Below are 24346 nucleotides of genomic sequence, written 5' to 3'. Positions count from 1 at the left end.
TCACTCTCTACTACGCAGAAGGAAAAGAATTTCTCGAGGATTACTGTCTCTCTCTCTCTCTCTCTCTCACACACACACACACATGCAGTATGTCTTCCTCTGTTTCCTGCTTGTTTGTTCTCTCTAATTAATTGGAGCCGTTGAGGGAATAGGGTGGATCACTCTTGGTTTAACAGCAGTTTTCATGGCTCATGAAGGCCCAGCTTTAATGCACTTTAATTAGTCGGAGTTGCTTTCTCAGTCTTATAAAGGAGAATCAAGTAGCTCCACCTCTTTACCTCACAGCCTGCAGCATCAGCAGCAACAGGAATTCCCCTGTCACCTTATACACACACTCTGAGTGATTTGTCTCAGTGTGAATGCTGTCGGTTTTACAGCGATCGCTTAAGTTGTAAACGTATCCTGTCTTTTTGTGTGTGTGCTGCAGCTTTTGAGAATGAATGGATGAATAATGCAAAATTTGGGAGGGGGGAACAGGTGTTTTTATAGACTTAAGGGGTTTGATTTCTTTTGAGCCCACCAGGTGTGCTGTTAAACACGACTCCTATAGTTGTTTTTATGAATATTTAATGATAAAAGAGAAATGGCATTGCCATTTTATTAAGTATTATGCTGTAGCGCAGCAGGGATTTTAAGGTCGAAGTCAAAAGAGACACAGTTAAGCCAAAGCACTTATGCTTGTATTAAAGTATTAACACAAAGTACTAAAAACAGCTGCTGAAACTGCATGAAAATATCAGAAAAATCATATTTTTGGTGATGCAAAGCCGCTGGATTTTAATGCCCTGCTGCTGCTTTCACCTGAGGCAGAGACGAGAGAGGACGGCACATCATCTTAAATCCTCTGTTTTTGGTGAACTCCATCATCCGATTGGTCGGAGACAGATTATCAGTCATACTATAGTTGCGTGCTGTAGGAGAGAGGGAGGGAGGAGGAGGCGATACTTTGTCCTGACGCTCAGTTCAGATTGTTTGTGCGTCGGATGAGGACACACTGTCGTCTGTGGTGAGACAGGCTTGTTGTTATGATGATTTATGACTCTTGATGATGGGATAGGATATTTATGATTGCATTATGTGGTTAGTTTGATGCATTTTATTCCTCTATAAATATGGAATGCTAGTTTACAAAGATGGTTTCTTGTTTTTAGAAGGAGAGAAATATATTTCACTTGTTGCAAGTAGTAAAAGAAGTATTAACAAATCAGAAGAGAAATTTCATATCTTCAACTCTGGGTTTGTACAAAGATATTTATCTATTATGGTTCAAAACTTTTTATTAGAATGTTCATAATGCAAGACAATGTGCCAGTATTTTTAATTTTTGAAGTTATGTGGTCAGATTAAGTTTCCTATCTCCTGTCAAAACAGTGACAACCGTCTTCTTATCCTCTGACTGAAAACAGACTATTTATTCCCTGTTTTTCTGTCACTGCCTCTGTTGTAGATAATCTGTGAAGCCTGTCAGCAGCCAGCCGGTGAGCAGCGTCTGTGTCTCAGGCTGGCTTTAGCACAGACCAAGCAGAGCAGAGCACAGAGACACACGTTTCAGTTTGCCTTGGTGAACCTGCATGCTTGTGTGTTTTTTTTTGTTTTAGTTTGTTTTCTCTGGCTGTGCATTCACTTCAGCGTGGGAGCAAATATGTCTGAGTGACTGCGGATGTCATGTCCCTCTGCTGACTGAGTGAGTGCAGCAGCTCAGCTTACATGAAAGCACTCAGTGGGCGGAGCTAACAATGGGAACGACCGCATTGCTGGAATGTTTCGCTTGCTCTAGGCGAATACGCTGGCTGCCACGCCCTCTTCGCCTTATGAGACCTTTTCAGCCAATCCGCTGTCACCCTGAGACAGCTCCACCCCTCTGGCAGTGTACGTATGAAAACCAATTGAAAAGTTTTACTCAGCTGGAAAGGGAAATTATAAAAGGCTTTGTAGACTGTAGGACACAGTATTAAAAGGATCACAGAAGATTGAAATATATTTTTAAATATGTTGGATTAAAATTGATTCAGATCATAGAAACTTGAAGTAGTCAGCCACATAAAAAATTGACTGAATAAAAGTGAAAAATTAATTTACTTTAACCGTGGCATTGACTCAGTGTGAACTTGTTCAACACAAAAATATACTTTTAAAAATTATTTTTTTTAATTTTTTTTAATTAAAATTCTAAAAGAAAATTATAATTCTGTCCATATCAAGAAATATATGACATCAATAAATTTAAAAAGAGGTTTCTACATACATGTCACAATTTTTTTTTTTTACATTTTCTTCCAACTTAAAAAAAAGCTTTTAAAGATACATCTCAAGTTTGGGCCTTTTTTCATTTAGTTACTTAACAATATGGGACTGTTAATATCAAAGTTAGTGTTGCACCCTCGTCGTAATGAGCTTTTTGTCATTAAACCAGTCTTGTGTGTTGAACAAAAACAAAACAATCTGAACAGCCCTGACTGTGAACGTTTATAAGAAATTAACCTTTTATCAGCAAATTTCACAATATTGTTGTTGATAAAGAAAAGACAATTTTGCACCCGTTTGTGTAATGCTGCTGTTGATTATTATTTCATTTTACCATTCACTTTCTTTGAAACCCCAACAGGAATCTTCTATCTACCTTTCACTTAATGTTTCAAACAAATCTCCTACAGACAAACCACATTAAACCTCACTTTTCCTCTCGTAGCATCAATATTTTTACCATTCCTCCACTCTCACGAACACTGATGTTCCTCCACTCCCGTTTTGACCCAGTGATGAGCAGCGTGACCCCCGTCTGACTCACTGCTGCTCTTCTCTGTATTCCCCCCTGCAGTTCCTCGCATCAACGGTCACTCCAAATCAGAGCGCACAGCCAGAGACTCTGCCATGGGTTACGACAGTGCCTCTGTAATGAGCAGCGAGCTGGAGTCCAGCTCGTTTGTTGACAGCGAGGAAGACGAGGATGCAAGCAGGTAAAATACTAGCTTGTATCAAAGTGTACATCTCAACTCTCTGGAATTTCCTGCTATGAATATAAAATGTCTATATAGTTCTCCAGACTGAGGTGGTCTTTCAAGAAATTGTGTTGTATTATTTTATTTCTTTCCACACATTCCACAACATACACAACAAAAGACTGTAGCATGCAGGAGTGACTTCAACCATGAATTAACAACTAACAAGTCATTTGAAATGTAGATTTTTGTGATATTGTTAGAAACGATCAAAAAAACTACCAACTTGATGCATCTTTAAGTGTAATATATATGTATAAATATTTTTTTAATTTCCTGGGTCCAAGCTTACACACTTTTAATCATTGCTTTGCATATCCAAAAATCTAAAATCCGATGAAATTTAATTTACAAAGATTCAGAACACTGTTATTTAAGGAATCCTTTCCCTGTGTTCAGCAGGAATTCACAGAAACTTGGACTTTTTGCACAATGACTCACATAGGCAACAACAACAAAAACAGTTACTGATTGCACCTTAAGTGATTCATATGATCATAAATCACACTGATAGTTATGGCGATGCTTCTTTATGACTAGCAACAGTAAACAAGACCATTTGCTAAAAGATTGACAGCTCCTTCATTTTGATGCCTGTGAGGGGGTAGGTGTCAGATCACATGACTTACAGCATGGTCAATCAATCAATCAATCAATCAATCAATCAATCAATCAATCTATCTATCTATCTATCTATCTATCTTTATTTGTATAGCGCCAAATCATAACTAACGTTCTCTCAAGACACTACAAAAACATTTACAGGTCTAGACCCGTAAATTTTATTAAAATTATGGTGAAGAAAAGCCTCGAGTGCGAGTTAAAGATTTAATTTTTGATCTTTAGAAGAAAGCAGGGTGAGATTATTTTAGCATAAAACACAATTTACAATCTTACAGAACAAGATCAGCCAAAGGAGAATGTACTATTTTGTCCACAGGGGACACCAGAATCAACACAGACAGATTTTTTTTTCTCGGGAGCTTTAAAAGCCAAAGAGAATCACAAAGTATTTACATATATACAAAGCCACATCAAGCAGCTGACAGGTGTCCAATATACAAGGGAGATTAGATTAATTAGTAATCTGCTTCTTTAGTTTGTTTAAATCATTGACATAGAAATGCTATCTCAAATGATTGTCTTAACATTCTGTTTTGCCTTTTTCCATATTTGTATCATAAATAAAACAGTAATCTTCCAATTTGTCCTCATCCCCAGTAAAAATCTTCCTCATATGTCATATCTTATCTCCTCTCTCCTCCTGTTTTTAAGGCTCAGTAGCTCCACAGAACAGAGTTCATCCTCACAGTTGATGCGCCGACACAAACGCCGCCGGCGGAGGCACAAAGTAGCCAAAATCGATCGGGTGAGCACCTCCAAGACACATCACTACTCTTTCCCTAAATGAAATTGACTTTCAGTGTAAGAGACAGATGAGTGGGGTTGATGAATAGAGTCCTTATGCCTCAGACTGATCAGTGCTTTTATTTTTTTATTTCCTTTCTAGTCCTCGTCCTTCAGCAGCATCACAGACTCCACCATGAGCCTCAACATCATCACCGTCACACTTAACATGGGTAACCTGACACCTCCATTTAAATATAAACTCTTGACAAATAAATGATACTGCAGTTGTTCTCACGTCATTCTCTCACCCTGGCAGAGAAATACAACTTTCTGGGCATCAGTATTGTTGGTCAGAGTAATGACCGGGGAGACGGCGGTATTTATATCGGCTCCATCATGAAAGGCGGAGCCGTAGCTGCTGATGGAAGAATAGAACCTGGAGACATGCTGCTGCAGGTACATACACAGACACTTCTGTTTTTCAGTGCATTGCCTCCTCCGGCTCCTGCTCCTCCTGCTCCTGCAGTGTGCAGTGTGAAACCTAAATGTGGCACATAAAGAGATGACTAATTTTCTGTCAGAGCCTATTAATAACCACAAAGTTGTATCCACTTCCGTTTTAAAGCTCTCATGTAGAAGTCTTTGCCTCTCCTTTTCCTTCCTGTTTGTGCGTTTCTTTTGATCTCTGTGACTCAGCTCTTCAGCTACAGCCACCATAAAACACACTTCTGCTCCTGCCTCCCACTTCCACTCATATAGTTTCTGTTATTATGACCGTTTCCCACAGAGAGCAGATTAGGATTTACGGGCATCCAAAGGCCAAAGGGCCTTTCAGGGATTAATGCATAATCAGAGATAAGAGCCCTGTAGAGCTTCACAACAGTATTTAAGTTATGAAAACACAATATACAAACGTTTAAAGTATTTGATATAATGAGATAATTATATACTGCTTTGTTTTCCAACCAGGTTAATGACGTAAACTTTGAGAACATGAGTAATGACGACGCTGTGAGGATCCTTAGGGAGATTGTTTCTAAAACTGGGTAAGAACATGGAACAGCTCCTTCACACAACCACTGATTAGTATGACTGCTTTATGTTATTGCAGATTATCACACCTTTAACTTAATCTAATGTGTTTAAAAAAAAGAGAAAATTTAGTAAATGGAATGTGCATTTTCAGATGGGTACTAAAATTGTTAAAAACCTCAGTAATCTGATTTCAGCCTGTATGCCCTTACATTGAAGTACACACTGATAGTTCATGGTATAAATAAGCAGATTATGATGTGCTTTTTTATCTGTGTTATGTACTTTCAGCTGTAATATTACAATGTAATTTCTGTTCTAGAGGTTGAAAAAAGCAGAACTTAGTGTTTATTAGCATCTATGCATGATAGAAACTAACATGGTCTGTAAGGTGTGGTGGAGTATGCTCTGCTCACTTCTGCCTTTTCTTGCACAGTATTAGGTGCAACTACGACATATCTGCACTTTATCTGTAGATTGTTGAACATCTTAAATTCTTACTTTTATCACAGACTAGACCTACAGATATAGAGTATTTGTGAAAGATGAGGTCCTCTTTGCCTTAACTCCCCTCTCCTTGAAGCAACCACACTCATTGACAAAAACAGTCATTTCACTTTGCCAAACACAGGATTGGCTGGCTCTAATACCACCTGGATTGTTTAGTTTGTGTCTGTGTTATTGTGAAATGAAATAAACTGATTATCTCTGTTCTTCTTCCACAGTCCCATTAGTCTTACTGTTGCCAAATGTTGGGACCCATCTCCAAGAAGCTACTTCACCATCCCCCGCGGTAAGACAGGCAACAGCTTTGTGTTGATAAAAATCTGATTCTGCTTCAGCAAAAATATATTTACCAAGTCAGTCTTTCTTTTATTCTCAGATTTGACACAATGTAACTAATGTTTATTCTTTTTGTTGGCACTTCTTCATTTGTGGCTTATGTTCAGCTGAGCCGGTGAGACCCATCGACCCTGCTGCCTGGATTTCCCACACTACCGCCCTGACAGGACCTTACCCCCACTACGGTAAAAACCACCAACCATCACCTCCATCACATGCTGTGAAACATCCCTACTGTGGTGATTATGATAACTCAGTGACATTTCAAACATTTAAAAGTCATGCTGCTTACTGTGTCCTCACACACTCCTCCCCCTCTCTCTCTCCACAGAGTTCGATGACTTGCCTCTATCTGCCAGTAAAACGGACATGGCAACCATTGTAAAGGTGATGCAGCTTCCTGACTCTGGTTTGGAGATCAGAGACAGGATGTGGTTGAAGATCACTATTGCAAATGCTGTCATTGGTGAGTACAACTGAAGCAATCACATAACTTCGTTTCATTGTTTGTGTGATGTATTGCAAAGGATGTCTGTGGGTCGAAGAATTACTCAGAGCTGCATGGAATTTCTAAGTTGTGTATGAGACATTATTTTCACAGGAACTCTCAAAAATAAACTCCAAAAAAAGGGAAAAAATATCTAATCTTTATTTAAAATATGCTAAATATTACCAGGAAGTTTCAAATAAGTCAATCTATCACCATATAAGTTTTTCTAAAATCTGCCAAGTAGTTCCTTTCACACAGTGTTATGCATGCTTTGATGCTGTTTAAACTTTGGGAAATTATTACAACTCATGTAAGCAAAACCACAAATTTTGAAGCCTGCAGAGCATCATTCTTAGATTTGACTTGAACTCCAGGAACATTCTGCTGTTTGTCCTCATCTAATTACTGTGGTTATAAAAATATAAACAGTATTTTTAGCATCTGTCAAAAACATTAAAGATGGAGCCAGGATGTCTGTGTGTCTTGACTGTGTGTGTGTGTGTGTGTGTGTGTGTGTGTGTGTGTGTGTGTGTGTGTGTGTGTGTGTGTGTGTGTGTGTGTGTGTGTGTGTATTCTGCTGTGTCAGGTGCTGACGTGGTGGACTGGCTTTACTCCCGAGTAGAAGGATTCAAAGACCGGCGGGATGCGAGGAAGTACGCAAGCAGTTTGCTGAAGCACGGCTACCTGAGACACACCGTCAACAAGATCACCTTCTCTGAACAGTGCTACTACACGTTTGGAGACCTCTGCCAAAGTATGACACCTTTTATCAGTGTGTCAATAACGCAGCTTCATTTTTGTGACTTTTGATTTATGAATAGAAGGACTGTACTAATTTTTTTTCCGCCCTGGTTCTGTTTTCTCTCCAACAAGACATGGCATCTCTCAATTTGAATGAGGGATCCAGCGGTGGCGGTTCTGAGCAGGACACTCTGGCTCCACTCCCTCCCACCAGCAACCCCTGGCCCCTGGGCGGGCAGCCATTCCCCTACCCGCCTTTTCCCTCTGCGCCCCCCAGCTTCCCGCCAGGATACTCAGACCCATGCCACAGTTTCCACAGTGGGAGTGCAGGCAGCCAGCATAGTGAGGGTGAGCCATGAGAAGACAAGCCTTTGAGCTCTCCATCAGCCTTTTAATATTAATGTGATAATTTGACTCAACATGCAACATGACATTACCCCTAATCTAGATATTCCTGACATATGGCGCCAGTAACACATATCTGACTCATGCTAATGTTAGCTTTTCTGGCTCACTTGGGAGGAAGCAGGCATTTCAGTGCATTTTATTAATAATCTATGTGTATTCTAAACAAGTCCTGTGTTGTTAAGGTCAATCATGAGCATCTTGAGTCATGCAGCGGACAGCTCTGCAGTACTGGGTGTGTACATAAAAATCAAAATCCTGATCAACCATGTGATTTCAAATCTCAAGCTTGAAACTAGAGATGTTCTGATACCATTTTTGCCTCCTCAATACCACATTTGGTAATTGGGCTTCAGTGTTGGCTGATATGGATGGAGTACCCCCCCAACACTATGATGAAAAAATGTATTTGCATTAATTTTAGTGGCTGCAGGTTGTACTACCAACCCTGTATGAATATGATATGGTGCAATGATTTTTTTTCTGACATTGCTGCTCCCTACCCACCCATTCCCACCTGGAAACTAGCTAAGAGCTCAGAAAGAGTTTAAAGCAAAGTAAGAGGCTCAGCTTTTATCTCCCACTGATTTCCTGTTTTTGGCAAAACAAATCCCAGAGTGAGGCTGAATTTTAATTTTTCTAATCTTAACTTAAAGTCAGCTTAGTTGCTGACCTTTAGTTTCTTGCGTGTTAGGTTACCTTAGTTTTAGATTTTTTTAAATGAAAAACTTAAGATTTGTTAAAAAAAACTGTGAACCCACATTAAATAGTAGTAGCTTTCTGCTTTCAGTTTACTTCTTCTCTATTCTGTGTAAATCAGAAGGACAATGACGTTAGACACAACTTTTTTTAACACATGCAATTTAAGTATGCACTACAAAGGTGAACCCAATTTTGAATTTAAAAAAGGAATAATGCCAAGAATATCTTGTTTGGAAACAACTGTTTGCTAACATTTAGCTAGCTTAAAGTAGTGCTGTCCATTCCAGTCAGTTTACAGTCATTCCAGTTCTGAAACATTAGCCCAGCGTTTAGCAGAAAAGCTACAGAAATGCAGATTTTATATTTAATTGCTAACTTTAAACTTAATACTTTAAAGATAAGCAAAGCTTAAAATTTGAGAAAGCACTGAAGCTCTTTAAAGTCAATCAAAAAGTGAGTTTTCTAACTTTTAGCTAGTAGGCTACAGTTGATTTTGATTAAGTTTAAGTTCTTTGCTTAAAAAAATAACAAAGAAAATTAACAAAATAACGCCCATATTGAAGTTCTTTAGTAGAATGTCTGAATTTGATTTTATCTTATATGAATTCATTAGTATCAATTTTGAACCGAGTAAGTATTGAAACCTTTACTGTTTGCTAGCATTCAGCTAGCATAAAGTTGTTCTCACCTCTTTTCCAGCAGCTTCAGTTCCTTCATTTTAGATATGCAGTTGATTCATTTTGATTTTTAAATTTTAAATTTTTACAATATTCATAAACATAGCTGAAGATTCAAGAAAGAATTAAACCTTTTGAATGTGTATTTGTAAGTAGCCACTCACATTTAGCTAAGGAAAAGGAATGCCAGCCTCTGTTCCAGTAGTCTTCCGTTCATTAAGGTTCAGTCAGTAATCCTAATTAGCTCCATTTTTAGAATAACAGCACCAGAGAAATTTAGATTCTTAATTTTAAATGCTTAATGTGAATTATTTTACTAAATGACAATCCTGGCTTTATACTTAGAGTCTGGAAGCTCTTGGGTTTAGCTTGTAGTTCTATATTTACTGAAAACCTTTTAAACCTGAGTTTACTGCTATATAAATTAACATAACTTTAGATGTAAGATAGTATGAAAGTGTTTAAAGGTTTGTTAACATTTAGCTAGCTTGAAGTAATTCTAGCTATTCTGTTCTAGTAGCCTGCTGTCCCTTAGATTGGAATTGTGTTCTACATAAGTTAACATAGTTGTAGGTATAAGTACCTATTGAACCCTTTTATCCTTGTTGAAAATTACTGTTAGCAAACATTAAGCTGGCTCAAAGTAATGCTAGCAGTTGCCATTTTTTAAGCCGGTTGTCTGTAAAATAAAGTTCAGAAATAGAATGGAGTTGATATTTTGGCATGTTTTTACAAATATGGCATCAGTTTGGTCCACTGACTCACTATCACTCAATTTGAGGCAGTATTGAAACATTTACAAAACTTGTATCAGTATCGGAACAACTCTACTTGAAACAATCAACTTTGAGTTCATCCCTCTTCATCAGCTCTTGAATAATCTTTTGTTTTCATTTTGAATCAGAGCGTGCTTGTCCTTTGTGTTGCTGCTGCATGGTTATTGTATTCTTCATAGAGGGAGAGTGGAGCACAGGGGGCTTTGTGCAGTTTATTAGTGGGTGGCTGTGACAGAGTGTCTGTTGCAAACATTTTAAACCAGTCAGTCCAGACAGATAATGGTAAGTTTCATGTTACCATCTATCAGTCTAATATTCATTGTTCTGAGTGATTCATCCAGACATTGCTATGACTTACTTTGGTCGTCATGCTTTTGGTTCGTTTCATCTGCAAACTTTTTGAAGTGGAAGAACAGGAATAACAAAAACAGTCATAACTATATTAAGTTAACTTTTTTTTTTGGCTCTTGAAAGCAAGTATCGTGGATAATTATGTCTGCCACATTGACTGTTTAACAAGTGGATGTAGCCTCTGGGTTTCGCTGCAAACTTGCACTCCTTCTATTGGCCACTAGGGGCAGCTGCACTGTTTCCTCAATGAGATCGTATTAGAGGGAACTAGATGAGAAAATGACCTTCTTTTTCTGTTGCTTTATCACTTTTGAAACTTTTTTCCTCACTGGCTGATGATATAATTTATTAGTTTCAGGTCTTCTTCACTGCAGCGTGATTCTAGTTTTATGATAATAATCCTATCTGAAGTAAAAAAGAAGAACTAATGCACAGTAATCTGTAGTTTGTGGCTCGGATCACCTCCTGCCACATAGAAACTATGATGAAAAACCAACATGGTGACATCCAGAACACAAATAATTGAGGATTTAAAACAGTCAACCACAAGCCAATGGTTACATCCACTTTTTTATACAGTCTGTGGTCTGCCTGCTTGCCTGAATGAGTTCATAAGTGTTCTTTTTTTTTTTGCATTTTTAAGGAGCTGTTTCTTTATAAAAATCAGATTTATGTTGTTTGTTGGATGACGTGGAAAGAGATTAAAACAGGTATCAGTTGCAGCAGTATGAGGGTGCATTAGGTAGTCGAGGAGGGGCGAGGGCTGGGAGGTGTGTGTAATTCTGTTGTTCCCTCTGTTTCTGCTGGGCAACGGTAGACTGAAGGAGGAGGTAGTCCCAGGACACTGGGGGAACCGGTAAGCCTGTTAACCCCCTCTCCCTATCTGCTGCTCTGCTTTTCTCACAATCCATCCTCTTCAACTTATTCTGCGCCTCCTCTCCTCTTTCTCCCGTGCTGAAAATTCTCCATCTATCATCCCCCTGGCTTTAAGGTTGTTTTATTTTTTCTCGTTCGTATCATGTATCCGTGTGTATCCTGTGTGTGACTCTCCCTCTCTGCACCTCTGGGCATGCGATCGTACTGAGCTGGGAGGTGCATGATGCAGGATGATCTCTCTGAGGCTTGTGCTATCATTTCACTGATAGGGGGCGATCATGCACCATTTTTACCCAGTACTGTTGGGCTCTTGTGGAAGGGGAGATGTGGAATATTAATTTTATTTTTTTAAGCCTTGTGGTACACCTCTATTAGCATGACACCACTGCACACTAATGGATAATAAATGTGACTTTTCCAATAAATCTGATGAGTCATTCACATTTTTTCCATTAGTTGCAGGGTGGTAGTGTCTTTCTGATGCAGGTGTATCATTGACAATCTGTGAATGTTTTAGTGTTTTAAAAATATCAGATGAAGCTCACGGTTTAGATGCTTCAGGTGGGCCTTTGGGAAGAAACTTATGTGATTATCATGTTTGTCCTGATTGTTGACTTGTGCTTAGACTGCCGAAGGAAATATCTTGTCACACCTTAAACAATTTGCTTTAGACAGTCTTTCTCTGAAAAAACTATGTGATACATGTTTTGTCGCTCTTGAGTCTTAATTCTGGGTAGTTTAGTATATTTTGAGTAAGTATATTTTGTTTAAAGTGTGACCTCCTGTTGATCAACAGATCTTGGCGCTGCTGATTATGTGCTTATATTTTCTGAATCTGCTACTTTTGTGACAGGCTGACCTCTCTGTGTTTGTCTCCTCAACAGGAAGCCGAAGCAGTGGATCCAACCCAAGCGCAGGCAAAGGCAAACGCTCCTCCCCACAGGAGAAAGGTCAAAGGTCAACATGCAGCGAATCAGAACCCCGCGTCCATGCAGGAGGGAGGCGAGTCGACAGGTCCGCAAGCCAAATGAGCCACCACAGCCATGCCGTCTCCAGTCACAGTCATCCCCGTTCCAATCTCAGCCACAGCCAGTCACACAGGAGTCACCCTCACTCGCAGAACAGCCACCCCTCCTTCACCTACAGCCACGCCCCCTTCACTCAGCCTGGGCCAGGCTCGTGCGCCCACAGCGAGCGGAGCCATGCCTCCTCTTATGGCCCCCCAGGCCTGCCTCCCCCTTATTGTCTTGCCCGTCTGGCCCCGAAGCCCCCTGTCAGCAGCAGCACGCCTCCCGGAGCCCCTCCTGGGAGGGAGTTAGCCGCCGTTCCTCCTGAGCTCACTGCCAGTCGTCAGTCCTTCCAGCACGCTATGGGAAACCCCTGTGAGTTCTTTGTGGACATCATGTGACAGGACAGTGCCTTTAAAACTCATCGAGCACAAAAATAAAAAACCATCCACTTTTTTTCTCAAATCTTTTGCCTCTAAAATCAGAATGTAGACCCCGGCTTGCCCTCTACCTTTCCCCTCCCCTCTGACTTTCTTTCTGATGTCCGACTTATGGCAAACAGGCAGCAAAAGCACAACAGGAGGGGTCCTCTGAGGCTCTTTTGTATTGACGTGACGTGTACAGTTTGTGAAATGTGAGTGGTTTTCGGTGTGGTGATCCTGTAAAGCTGCCACGCAGACGTTTTTAGAGAGACTGCTCTCTGTCTAGGATTATTTTCAAGATTATTTGCAAGACCTTTAAGCTGGCTGGGCCTGGATCTCAATCCCCCAGACTCAGACCGACTTCTACAGCCCGCACTTACGAACACTTGTCTGCATCTGGAATATGGAATTTGACTCCAGACTTGTGTGCTAAAATAGTTTAGCACCCTATGCCAAACCTCTTGCCCCATCAAGGCTTTTTGAAGCTCTTACCTGTTAACAGCTAAAACGCTAACTTTGATCAGTCCATGTTTTGTGGATCTTCCTCATGAGGGATCCCTGTAGGCAGCCGTCAGTCAAACCAGGCTGCGTATTGCATGACTGTCTCAACTGCTTTAAAGAGAAGAAATATTATGAAAACTTTTCGTCTGAAGTATTACCCATTATTGGGGGAAGGGGAACCTCTTGCCAATGTCCTAAAAGAGGAATCCGTACACTGGATGATTTGTGTGATGTTATTTATGTGATCATGTTACATTGATAGTGTCATTCTTTGTCCTCGACGACTTACTGACAGACAATCAGACATCACCCGTATGTGCATCAGTGGCCGAGTCTCCACTGTCCTCGCTGTGCATTGTCGAATGTATCATTGGTCCTGTCAGTGATGAATCCCTGGCGTTCATTAGACACATTTTGGGTTAAAAAGAATCAACTCACAAACCGGATTGCAAACAGTGTAACACAACCACAGCTGCGGTAGCAAACAGGAGAGTTGATACAAGATTCAACCAGTTTGCTGAAAGCATCATGGTTTTCTCCGTAGTTTGATAAAAAGTCAGTGCGATAAAGCCAAAGCCTCACTCTGTGTGGTAAACATGTCTGATGTAGGTCTACAGTGTAAATCTGACACTTCTCATTTTACAACCTCAGAGTGACTTCAAGGGGAATCCTGGCCTTCAGATTCTGATCTCCTTGCAAAATAATGGCAACCCCCTGCTTCACCTACAATTTACTGTAGATGCAGGAGGGAAATAACACACACACACACACACACACACACACACACACACACACACACACACACACACACACACACACACACACACACACACACACACACACACACACACAACAAAACATACATAAACAAGCTAGTTTCCTGAGCACTTTCCCATTTAGTCCCCCTCCCCTTAGTTTGAAACACTGTTTGCAATCAAAGTTTTCTCTTTAATTTTGTTTCTTTACAAAAGAATAAATTGTACATATAAATTTATTATATATATAAATAAAAATATATATGTTAAAAATCTTGTTTTTTCTCTGTAAAAATCTCATTCTAACATTTTTTCCCCTTTTTATTTAGCTCCACTAGATGGAGACATTTAATTTTAAAGTAACCTGTTCTTCCTCTTTTTTTTTAAGTCTTTATTTCAAATCATACAATGATACAAATAATTGTAATAATTGCAGTTTTGCATAAATATTTAACTGGAAAACTAACTTGGAGGTCACATTTTAAAAGAACAACCATTGGTCATCATGTAGGCGTTAACCAAAGTCAAAGTAAACCGTAGGACTTGAACTATAACCACTGCACTGAATGCGTCAGCTAAGCTTCTTTTGCTCTTACGCTACACGTCTGAGTGAAACTCTTCACTGTGTGTACTTTCCCCGTGGGCTGGTGCTGCTTTTCTTATCAAATGTACAATAAACACATGCAGACCCCCAGACTGCCTGACCACAGAGGCTTTGAGCCATACTCCCACGCCTGCAAGAAGTCTTTTAAGTAGTTTTTCAGGAAGGAAGTGATGTCAGAGCTGATGATGATGATGGTGTGTGTAGAGGCAGATTAAAGTGATACGTATTAGAGAGTTGAAGCTCACATTAATCTTTGATTGGCTGCATAGAGATGGAAAGTGCTTGCATTTAGTCGCTGATAGATCCTGCCCTCAGCTTCGTCTAAATATGTCACAGTTTGATTCTGTAGCTGATGTCAGCCTACATGCAAATACACACACACACACACACTCACACTCACTCACACAATCATTTACCAGCAGAATGAATATAACTGAGTTGAGTTCTTACCAGACAGCGCCTCAGCATTTCCCAGCCCTCTATGTTAATTGAGCTGATGGGGTTTACAACGCCTCAGAGCTGAATTTTGGGGAGAGATTGAAGGGTAAGTGTGGGAGGTGTTTCTTGGCCACATGTGAGTGGGATGATGAGGTACAGACTTCTGACATCACAGTCTAAGGTAACATACGTGTGCTCTTTTAGGAGGCGGATCGTGGTATTACGAGGGTTAATGTCAGAATGTCAAAGGCAAAGTGAGTTTATGACTTAAATGTCATTCAGGTTATTGCAACATATTTCAAGCACAGCAGCTTCTTTGGGTTTTCCTAATCTTAACATTTTAAATCAGCTGAGTCACACAGTGTCCTTAGTGTCTGACTGAGAAGGATTGATACTTAGTCACTGAACATCTCATCTTTAATCAGCAAATTTCCTGTTCATTAACATTTAAAGTGTCCACTTACAGGAAATCACTTGTTCCTCTTTCCAAGGAATTCAAAGCCATGACCTTTTGTAGGGAGAAGGAAAGGATATCCAATAAAAGATTGACCCGTAAAAGTTGGAATTTCTTTTTTTTTAACAGGGGGAAGTAATAAGCAAGCACTTTCAGTTTCATTTTCCTTCTCAGAATTCAGTCACGGCGTTTTAACTTATAACCACCACATGCTGGTCCTTAGGTAACAAGCTAAAGCAAGGAGGGGAAATTTTAAATATTCCTCATGCCCTTTGGTAGAGCTCATGATTATGTGTGAGTGACACTTGACTCATCAACATTACTCCAGGTGCAGCTGACGAAGACAGTAACTCCATAACAACAGCATTCATTTCTGTTTCGCAACAAGATAATTATGATTTCATACTGAAAGACAAAATTTCCAAATATCTGTGTTATGTCCTCTCATATGTTTAACTGCATGAGTCCCTTGTGATCATGACATAACAAACACTGATCTCAAGATTAAGCTTTGTTACAAACACAAAGTTATGCAGAAACAAACAAACAAAAATTCAAAATACAAACTAAGATTAAATAAATAAATAAACATGTATACTGATGCAAACGCTAATCCAAACAGACAAACAAATGTATTTAAAAAACACAAACAGAAACACAGACAGAAAAAAGAATATAAACTGCATTTAATACACAAAGGCACACTGACACAAACACAAATGTGAACACAGACATACACTCAAACCCAAGTACAGACACATGCACAAACATATACAAACAAAAAAACACAAACATAGACACAAACGCTGACATAAACAGTTACGTTTACACCGACAAACAAAAACACATTGACTCATACACACACAAACATAAACAGACCAACATAGACAATAAAATAAACACAGACACAGATAGAAACACAAACAAACATACAGATTTTAACACTAACAGACACAAACACAATCACAAAACACGGACACAATACAAACACAAACACAAACACATTGACTTATACACAGACACAAACATAAACACACCATTCTAGACAACAACATAAACACAGACACAGACAGAAACACAAACACAGGCACAAACACAGACACAAACACAGACACAAACACAGACACAGAAATACGCACTAACAGACACAAACACACACTTGAACTGTGAAATATGTCAGTTTAAAACAATAAAGTCGTGCTATAAGGTGAGAGTCACAGACCATGCTTTTAGGCGTATACTTTCAATAAGTTTAATGCAGTTACATAAGCTGGTGTTTTTTTTACCCCCAGAAGTCCTTTAATCTGGACATGTTGGATCAAGCAGCAATTTAAGAGCCACAAACCAAGACATTGTTGTTATCTGAAGCTACAGTGCCAGTAAAGTCATTACCATGAAAATCTCTCTGATCTGGTTTCTCAGATAGCATTACACGATGTGCTTTGATTCTGAAAACAAGGGAGTGTCACAATTCTAGCACACTCCATATCATGCAGGTAATCAGCATTAAAATGCAAAGAGTGGAACAGATAGGAGCAGTTTCCAAGTAGGAAAGTGCTGACACAGAGTCACACATAATCAAGAGGTATATCCAGACAGTTCTGGTAGCAGGGTTTGACATTAGCAAAGAGGAAGTATTGAATAATGATTTTGCAATTTATTTGGATTCTTTTTTTTCTTTTCCTTTTCTTTCAGTTATTTCCCTCATTGAACAAAAGTTTCAATAAAGCTTTATACAATAACAAGATTGAAAACTATTTTTTAAGAATAGCAAAAAACTTGTTCATAGTGGGTTATGAGCCTGAAACAGTATTTCTAATCAATGTCAACCAATTATACTCTTTTAGTGAATTTTCTTTCACTCTTCAATTAGGAAGACACAGCCCCCTGAGATTAAAAAAAAAAAAAAACAACAACTGCATGACTCCGCCTCTCTGTGGGGTTAGTAGAGTGTGAGAGAGCAGTCAGACCACAACATAGACAGATTTCCTCTCATGACACTCATCTTTTTACATTTAACCATAAGTCAGTGGAGTTAAAGATCATTGTTTAGACAGTTTACAGTTTTAAGATTACAGCTACAGATTTGAAGACAAACAAGAAGCTCCCTTTTTTCAGAATAACTGAGCTATCTGGGATATACCTTGGATTGGATTACTTCACATCTCTCCTCTGGTGGTTGAGCCTGTCTTTAGAAAGGAGCCACTGAGCTGAAAACAGAATGGCAGTGATCCTCTTGGTGCTGGGTCTGTCTCTGCTGATGCAGGGCTGTGTGTGCAGTATGGAGGACACTGGCTGCATGTCATTCTATCCAAAGGGAGACGATGTGTGTTGTAAAGCCTGTCATCCTGGTAAGTAACAGAAAACATAAATATTTTAACACTGAGTAAACAGCTGACTTTAAACATTTGTTGAAGCAATGTGATGCAAGATTTATTTTTTATCATTGGCTTTATTCTGTTATTCTGGGATTACATACTAGGAGAATATATATGTGTGTGTCTTATACAACATCGTATTATGTCTTGTAATTTTTTTTATTATCTCATGTCATTTCTTATCTCATCCTATCTCATTGTCTCGTCTCATTGTCTCATGTCACATTGTTATTGTACTTTCCCATCTAATAATGTTTGCTGCCTATCTTATTATTTCTCATTGTATCCTCTTTCAACTTATCTTAGCTCATTGTTTCATCACATCATCTCATATCAATGAGATGAAACAATATATACAATGAGATAAAATGGGCTTAAATAAGATACGAGAAAAAGTAAGATACATAGCAAACAAGATGGGACAATACAATAACAGTATGATATGAGACAATGAGACATGCCAATGAGATAGAATGAGATGAGAAATGATATGAGATGATAAAAACATTACAAGACACAATACCATGCAATATGATATGAGATAATTGAGACAAAACAATGAGATGAGATGAGATGAGATGAGATGAGATGAGATGAGATGAGATGAGATGAGATGAGATGAGATTGTAAAAATACAATACAGTATGACTGGGTAATGATATGATAACCAAAACATTGCAAACATTATGCTATCATTATATAACAGCCATTTTGTATTAACTGCTAAGATAAAAAACAAACAACAAAATGTGATGTGATTGAAAACACAATGCTCTGCACACAGAAATGATGATATCCCAATAGACTGATTCTGAACAAGTTCATAAATTGTAAGAATCAGTTCAAAAAGAGACCATACAATATAATCTAGGGCGTGATATGTTCCAGTAAAATAGGCTCTAATATGACACAACAGGTTGTAACATGAAACTGTTATGAAAATCGTGATAAAATGATATCCAACCAATGAAAACAAAATTTGCCTCAACACTGCAGGAGTCATAAAGAAGTGCCATGCTGGGTAAAATTACATGGTAAAAATCTGTCTAAAGAATGTAAAACATCAACTTTTGGTGCCAGTGGTCACATAAAAGTATTAAACAGTCAGGACTGCTATACAAATATTTTGTTTCTCCTGTATCCGATGGAGTACTATGCTTACTGAATTGCATCCTCCTCTCTAACGTGAGGATGTGTAAAAGCTCACATTCCTGCCTTAATGCATTTCCTCTGCTGTGGTTGCTCGTGACCAGAATAGTTTCAGTGGTTTTCACAGTTAATACCACAAGAGAGAAAAAATGTGGATCACTCTTCAGATAAATCAAACATGGAATAGTGTTACGTCCCTCTAAAACAGACAGCAAGTCTCATTGATCAAACTTAATTTTTGTACTTTACTTCCAAAACTTCCAGAAGACAAATGTTGGTCTTTTGCTTTTTTAAGAAAATAATATGATTTCTCATGACATTGCAAAGCTGACAGTGCAGTTTTCATCTTTCTGCTGTGTGTGTCCCTACTGTTCATTTTTGTAGGAAACCGCCTGGTCGAAAGGTGTGGTCCAGACCCGAAGAAGCTTTGTGAACCTTGTAAGCCTAAGACATTTATAACTAGTCCACTGAAAAGATCATGTGATGTGTGCAGACAGTGTGTGGGTAAGTTTGCAGATCCCCCCCAAAAAAACAATCAAAACAAAAAAAGATATTCCTCACTGATGTATAAAGGGTTGTGTTTGATTTCTGACATCCCTCTCTTTGTCTTTTTGCACACTCAGAAAGTCTAGTATTAGTGAAAGAATGCACAGCCACATCTGACACAGTGTGCGGCTGCAAGGAAGGACTCACCTGTGGCAATGATCCCTGTACATTCTGTGTCAAGATGTGTGGGAAGGGTCAGGAACCTGCAGCTGAAAGTAAGTCAACAGAATTAAACTCATGATGCATTTACAGGAGATAAATTAATCATATAATGACTTCACCTGGATGTTTGTGCAGATTCTTGCAGACCGTGTCCTGAAGGAACCTTCAACAACCAAACACACCAGAAGTGTAAACCCTGGAGTACAAAGTAAGAAAAACCACCCAAGACTGTAGCAGTGCTTGTTTTTTGTTAATGAAAACGGAGAGTATCACCTACATTCTTTAAATATTGTTCCTCGTAAAGGTGCCCTGATCCAGATCAACACATAGTGGTTTTTGGAGATGCATTCTCCGACATCAAGTGTTCACAAATGGGTGAGACAAAGACACCTGGCAGGCCTGGTAGGTAGTGCACATCTGCTTTATATATATTTATATTAATCTTAAACAATTGTTTCTTCTATTTCATTTATTAATTTATTTCATTAATTTATTTTTTCAGAAGATGAAAATCAGGTATGGCTGCTGGCGATGTATGCTGGCTTTGGCATCCTTATGATTTGTGTTGTTGTAACTCTGTCTTGGAAAATTCATCAAAGGAGGACAAGGAAAGAGAAAGAGATAGAGCAGCCAGAACTGATGAGTGAAACAATGATAATAAGACCTCCTTCAGGTAAATTAGTAAGATTATTCAGTATATTTGTAATTCAAATTATAAATATAGTCATCAAATAGTTAATTTTTTCCTTTTCTCATTAGATGAACCCAGGACTTTGATCGCCTTTGAGTGCAGCTTCCATGAAGCCCAGCAGGAGCAGGGCAGCAGCTCTGAGTCGCTTGCCTCCAAAGACTCTTCAGAGCAGCTCCTCCCTTGAACAGAAGGGAACTGGGCTGGACAGAAATACTGGAAGGAAAACCCTGTTAGCAACCTGATTCAGATGATAACAGGAAAGAGGATATCCTGAATCTTTGTCAGAGGTATTCGGGTGAAGGATGTCTTTGTTTTGGGTGTTTTATTCCTTTTTTTGTGGCTCTGCCTGGAAGAAACCAGCACTATTTTTACAGGGAACATTTATCCTGCTTGTTTTCCTTAGTTTGGACCAGTTATGGCTGCTGTGATAATCATGAAAGGTTATCTTTTAAAAGGTAATATTTACCAGGATACTCTACAGTGATGTTTTTATGACTCAGCATAGGGAGATGGATGGGGATTTTGTGAGGGAAAACACACAGATGACTATTCATTATGTTGATTTAGGCTGACAGACTGAAGTAGGCCTTAAAAACAACTTTGGAAAGTTTATAACTCTTTGATATATTTGACAGCAGGAAATAAAAAACAACATACAAAAATAACATTGGAAACACAGGGAAAGAACATGTTTTACATGAGTATGAATGAGCTGTACTATCCCCATATTTGCATTTCTGAGTGTTAAACCTACAACGTGTAGCTCTGTACAGTGTATGTGGGTGTTCAACAGGGTGTAAGGAGTTTCAGTCACGCCTCATACTGAGCCCACATATGTCTCCAAGCAAGATGTCAAGTTTTAGTCAGACTCTAATAACCTGGTTACCTTCTGTTTGCTGTGAATTCATGCATTTTTCAAACGTTTGTTCTGTTGTAGGGAATTAAAATGTTAAGGCTTCTTTTTAAGGATGAAACATGACTTCTGACGAGCCACTTTTTTCTGTTTTCTCCTTTCAGTGAATGGGTTATGTGTGATGTGATTTTTAAAAGTAGACATAATAATAACTTTGTTGTAAAGAATAGTTTCATATTTAAGCAGCCATGCAGGGACTATGAGGAATTTCCAACTGTGCTTTATTACTACCTCAGGTTCAAAGGAGGGAGTTCCCTGTGTACTGCCGGGTAAGGTTTTAGTACCTTAGTCAAAAGAGCATTTTGCATATCTTTACAGCCTTGGCTTTATCTGCCTTCTTTGGCAAGCATGGGCACGCTTCTTGAGAAAGAGTTGGGAAATACTGTTGGCACCCTAAGCCCTATGATGTATCATGTCAAAAAAAGTCACAGGATGAAGTTTAAATATCAGAGAATCCTATTTGCTGTGTCATGTGGGAAATCCTCAGGGTAAAATGCTAGGAGTCGTCTAAGGTAAATTAAATATTGAAACTGAGCTCTGGGGTCATGTGGAAACCCCCTGTTAGTCTTGAACTCGTCTTTTGTTTTAGCATATCTCATAACACAGCAGAGTGGGCAGCTATGTCAGACCAAGTGGAACTTTTTTTTTTTTTAATCACATGTTTCTTCTGGGGTGGAACATTTGAGCAGTGTGTGGTGTGGGGTTAAGATGACAGTTTTAGCCCACACCTCGGGTTATGCATCAGTGAGTGTGAAAGAGTCATAATGACGTCTCTAGAGTCATACAGTTACATTCTTTGACATCTGTTGCACTTTATCTGCCAGCTGTGAATAGATTTATTTAATACATCTGTTTCTTTTTCTCATATCCTGACTTTGAATTGTGTCGTTATAACGGTTAACTAGCACATGATTTTTTTACTGTTTTAAAAAAATGCATGGCAGCCAATAAAAATGGAGAGTTTCCTTTTATTTGTTGCACTTTCTTTTTTATAACAATTGTATTCATAGTGGTCCACCTACGCTTTGTAAATATAAAACAAAAGTACAATGACGACAAAGAAGAGAGTGTTCTAAACGTGAAGTTATATAAGCATAAAAAATCAAACAAAAGGAAGCAGTTTAAAGTAATATGAGCTCAACATGGAATCAAATCAGTGTTTGGAAAATGTATTGTGTAAAGTTCATTATGTAACTGTCTCTGTATGTACCATTCATCCAGAGATGAGCAGAACACATGGAGGTATATAACCACCATTTTTTTCCCCCCAAACCTTCACTAACGCATCTCAATGTGCAGAGCTCACTCAGGTGTCACCTGACAAAGAAAATTCAGTCACATGATAATGAGCAGGTGATGCATAGAGGGTCTCACCCTAAGGACGGTCTGAAGTAGTGTTTGACTATCTTTTTTCCATGTACTTTCCTATATATTTAGAAAACTTATCCCACTTGATGACTGCTGTAATGCTGTTGATTTTGATTTGATTGTCACTTTCTCAACTGTCAACTGACATTTTTGGATGCTCACTGTAAACTCAGTAACTAGACAATACCAACATATAGTTATACTGTTTGAAATAAACATTCATGAATACTACATACTCCCAACAATACTTAGATAAAGTATAATTTGCCCTTGGAAGTTACACACAGCATGCATCCCAAATAGTGTCATTGTTTGTTTCTTCAAAGAAAACTTTCTTTCTGGTCTAAAGTGCTATTACGGTGGCTGGTGGAGGAGAGAAAGCTTCATTTTTTGATCATTTTTAAACTTTTTGTAGGAACCTTGGTGTGATGAGCTGTATCTTAGTGTTAAAAAATATAAATATGCATTCCAAAAAGTACGACAGTTATTGTTGCTTGCAGTTTTCCCTCTTCTCTTTGGGTTTGGTGCGTCCTGATTTTTCTGATTGCCGCTTTGTAGGAGGAATGAAATTTGGTTCCTCGAGGGAGTCATGTAGGCCGGACTGAGGAAGAGAAAGGGGCTGACAAGGGGGCTCTGTATGAAAAGAGAAAGAATGTGAGAGTCCAGTCATAGAGAGGAGTTTCATTCTCAGTCTTCTTTGTTTGAGTCATTGCACCTGTTAGTCTGAGGCTGTCCGTGCCATGCCGCCGTGCCTGGAAGGTTGGGTCCAGCTCCTCTGCGATGTTTCTGACCTGCTGGGTTTGTCTGTGAAGAGAGAAGTTTTCAGTCAGCTTGTAAAGTGTAATGTATAATAAGAACAGATATTCATCTTGTGTGTGCATGCAGAGCGATTTACGGTAGAGTGGAGATGGGGCTGGGGGGCAGGGTCTCTGGGGAGCAGTCCTCAGTCGGGGACGGGAGGCCTTCAGAGTCGAGCCTCTCTCGTTGGACCTGAAGCAACAAGATCAGGGAAGTTGTATTGATTTAATCACCACGTTAAAGAATTACACAATACCTACAAAGTTGGTCATTTAAGTGGAAAGTTAACCCAAAAAACTCCTTTGTTTCTGTTTCCTATAACCAGACATTTTTAACACTTCCTGGTGTACCACAAGGAGGAAACTGAACACCTTATTTTGTTTTTAATGAAAACCATGCATGTCTAAAGTTTTCATATCATAGTGCATTATTATCAAGTTCACAAAAAAAACCAAAGTATATCCAGCAATGTCTCACTAAACTACATCTGCACTGTGCAGAGGATACTTGTATGGATAAGTCTTACAAATGCTTTTATCATGATGTGAAAACATGAGAGCTCTAATAACACTAGAGGATAAAAGACTAGCTTTAAACTATGAAATGGTGCAGAAAGGTAAAAACTGGTGCATAAAAAAATCAGAATGTAGGATAAAGAAGCTAAATATTGTTTGAAGGTCAAAAGAGTCTTAAAAACATCAAGAAAAACAATCATCATAAAATCCCGACATAAAAAAACCCCATCCTGACATATTCTCCTCATGTCGCCCCTAAATGGAGAACATTTCTTGAGGAGACGCAGAGTTTGCAGAAGGTAAGGTAGCATGTACCACTGTAACAAAACTGAGGGACAGGTGAGGTTTTATATCTTAAGTCTGTAACGCTCGAACAAGTATGTTTGACCGCACTTAGTGACTG

General features: G+C 38.9%; 3 protein-coding genes across 4 annotated transcripts in view; 2 read left to right on the top strand and 1 right to left on the bottom strand.

Moving 5' to 3' along the window:
- The window catches only part of LOC141799599 (segment polarity protein dishevelled homolog DVL-1-like), a 30894-nt gene extending 16864 nt beyond the window's left edge, over nt 1-14030 (top strand). Inside the window, exons 5-15 of the mRNA XM_074681886.1 lie at nt 2819-2957; nt 4275-4368; nt 4510-4579; nt 4666-4805; nt 5319-5395; nt 6107-6174; nt 6332-6409; nt 6556-6690; nt 7301-7468; nt 7588-7803; nt 12127-14030. Of these exons, the coding sequence (XP_074537987.1) occupies nt 2819-2957; nt 4275-4368; nt 4510-4579; nt 4666-4805; nt 5319-5395; nt 6107-6174; nt 6332-6409; nt 6556-6690; nt 7301-7468; nt 7588-7803; nt 12127-12650 (1709 nt within the window). The 3' untranslated portion in view covers nt 12651-14030. The remainder of the gene's footprint in view (nt 1-2818; nt 2958-4274; nt 4369-4509; nt 4580-4665; nt 4806-5318; nt 5396-6106; nt 6175-6331; nt 6410-6555; nt 6691-7300; nt 7469-7587; nt 7804-12126) is intronic.
- Nucleotides 14031-17626: 3596 nt separating this feature from the next.
- On the top strand, nt 17627-20553 carry LOC141799602 (tumor necrosis factor receptor superfamily member 9-like). The gene is made up of 7 exons (XM_074681889.1): nt 17627-17774; nt 19335-19454; nt 19574-19711; nt 19794-19866; nt 19963-20060; nt 20161-20331; nt 20418-20553. The coding sequence occupies exons 1-7, from the start codon at nt 17645-17647 to the stop codon at nt 20531-20533; spliced, it is 846 nt and encodes a 281-aa protein (XP_074537990.1). The 5' UTR covers nt 17627-17644; the 3' UTR covers nt 20534-20553.
- Nucleotides 20554-22266: 1713 nt separating this feature from the next.
- The window catches only part of ccdc187 (coiled-coil domain containing 187), a 28468-nt gene continuing 26388 nt past the window's right edge, over nt 22267-24346 (bottom strand). Inside the window, exons 10-12 of one of the 2 annotated variants that reach the window (XM_074681888.1) lie at nt 23526-23620; nt 23346-23434; nt 22267-23263 (exon numbers count right to left, since the gene is read on the bottom strand). In XM_074681888.1, the coding sequence (XP_074537989.1) occupies nt 23115-23263; nt 23346-23434; nt 23526-23620 (333 nt within the window). In that variant the 3' untranslated portion in view covers nt 22267-23114. The remainder of the gene's footprint in view (nt 23264-23345; nt 23435-23525; nt 23621-24346) is intronic. The other variant, XM_074681887.1, reaches the window with a different exon arrangement.

The sequence above is a fragment of the Halichoeres trimaculatus genome, unplaced genomic scaffold, assembly GCF_033239565.1.
Source record: "Halichoeres trimaculatus isolate MK-OKI-2021-1 unplaced genomic scaffold, fHalTri1.1 fHalTri1_scaffold_11, whole genome shotgun sequence".
Classification (NCBI taxonomy): Eukaryota; Metazoa; Chordata; class Actinopteri; order Labriformes; family Labridae; genus Halichoeres; species Halichoeres trimaculatus.
Note: the sequence above shows the minus strand (reverse complement) of the source record. Positions and strands in the feature narration are given on the sequence as shown.